We start from the raw sequence: 1693 nt of genomic DNA, 5'->3' as shown, positions 1-1693 counted from the left end.
CTGGCCTGGCTCTGTTGGGGTCCTCAGACCTTCCTGGGGCTCCTGGAGGGACAAGCTCTCATGCCCTGACTGGAGCAGTTTAGGGAGTGGAAACCTGTGGCTCTCTTCACTCATCTGCTTTCTTGTGCTTCCTCCCCTGGAAGCTTCGACGCGGGTTTGGGGAGATGCACTTTGGGTTGGGTCAGGGGGTCAGGAGGGGGGGAGGCTTTGCCCTGGCAGAGCAAGATGCACTGTGCAGTGGGTGTTTTCTTTCCCAGTTCTGGTGGTCTCCTGGTGTTTGCCTTGAGCTGACAGGAAAAGGCACATTTTCTGGTTATGAACCTGCCCTCTGAGACCACTGAGAAACAACTGCAGAATTTCAGTGCTCCATTAAAATCAGCCTTCTAAAGAATTTGTAGCTGTATCTGTAGTCACTGAACAATGTTCAGACAAGAAATCACCAACAGGAAAGATGAGTGTTTAGTCCAGAGTGAAGCTGGAGCAACCCTTGGAAGCTGGAGGGGTTTTGGGGGGTAGCAGCTATGTGGTGGGTCTCTGGGCTGGTCCCAGCACGGTGAGAAGCCTCCGTGGTCTTCTCTGCCTCACTTATGACTTCTCTGCTCTCTCTCTCCCCCTCAGGAACGGGGTGAACGTTGAAGGAGCCACGCACAAGCAAGTGGTGGACCTGATCCGTGCTGGGGAGAAGGAGCTGATCCTGACGGTGCTGTCGGTGCCTCCCCACGAGGCTGATAACCTGGACCCCAGCGACGACTCCTTGGGGCAGTCCTTCTATGACTACACGGAGAAACAGGCCGTGCCCATCTCCATCCCCACCTACAAGCACGTGGAGCAGAACAGCGAGAAGTTTGTGGTTAGTGTCAGCCTGGGGGGGGGGCTCTGGGTGTCTCTGGACATCTGCACCCCGAGCTGATGTGCTCTGTTTGCCTGCAGGATGGAGGCACTTTGGTGTAGGATCGCCTGGGTTTGGTGCTGCTTTGTTTAAGATTGCCCATCTTTGGCTTGGTGATTCTTTTGCAGCTATTTCCTATGGGCCAAGAAGCTTTTTCATTAACGTGTCTTAAATCACTTGATCTCTTGTGAAGATGGAGCAGGAAGCTGTTGTTTTGTTCCTGTTTGTATCTCCTGTTTCACACCAAGTGCTCAGGACATCTGCGATGGAGGGAGAAACAAAGGGAACAGATGTCCTGAGGCACAGCTTCCCATCTCCACCAGTCTCCTCCCTTTAGGGAATATCAGGGGAAATAGCTGTAAAAAGTCTTTTTTTCCTCTGTGTTCCCTGCCTCTTCTGCTGCATTTTCTGGGGAGCCTGGCAGTCATTTTCTGGGTAAGGGATCTGTCCTCCCAGTGCTGTGCATCCTCTGAGCACTAACGTTGATTCTGGCTCATCTAGGATGGCTGGTAGGGAGATGTTTGGAGAGGGATCCAAAATGGCTTGATCAAAGACACTCATCTGCAGAACTGTTTCTTCCTGCAGCATTTGGGGAGTTTTTAATCCACTTGATCAGCCTGAGCTTGCTCAGCTCCTATGCTTCTTTGCCTGGCTGTAGAGAGTGCACACATCATAGAATTGTGGAGTTGTTCTGGGTGGGAGAGACCTTCCAGCTCCTGGAGCCCACCCCTGCCCCCAGCACTGCCAGGTCCCCACTGCCCCGTGTCCCTCACCCCACATCTCCACGGCTTTGGTCTCCCCCCA

The 1693-nt window shown here is 53.2% G+C and overlaps 1 protein-coding gene across 1 annotated transcript in view; it reads left to right on the top strand.

Moving 5' to 3' along the window:
* Window positions 1-618: 618 nt before the first annotated feature.
* Window positions 619-1693, top strand: part of LOC103774223 (sorting nexin-27-like) — a gene marked incomplete at both ends in the record, with an annotated part of 6802 nt that continues 5727 nt past the window's right edge. Inside the window, one exon of the mRNA XM_008941611.1 lies at window positions 619-850. Within this exon, the coding sequence (XP_008939859.1) occupies window positions 619-850 (232 nt within the window). The remainder of the gene's footprint in view (window positions 851-1693) is intronic.

The sequence above is a fragment of the Merops nubicus genome, unplaced genomic scaffold (genome assembly GCF_000691845.1).
Source record: "Merops nubicus isolate BGI_N331 unplaced genomic scaffold, ASM69184v1 scaffold106, whole genome shotgun sequence".
In the NCBI taxonomy this organism is placed as follows: domain Eukaryota; kingdom Metazoa; phylum Chordata; class Aves; order Coraciiformes; family Meropidae; genus Merops; species Merops nubicus.
The sequence above is the reverse complement of the archived record's forward strand: the minus strand, read 5'-3'. Positions and strand labels throughout refer to the sequence as shown.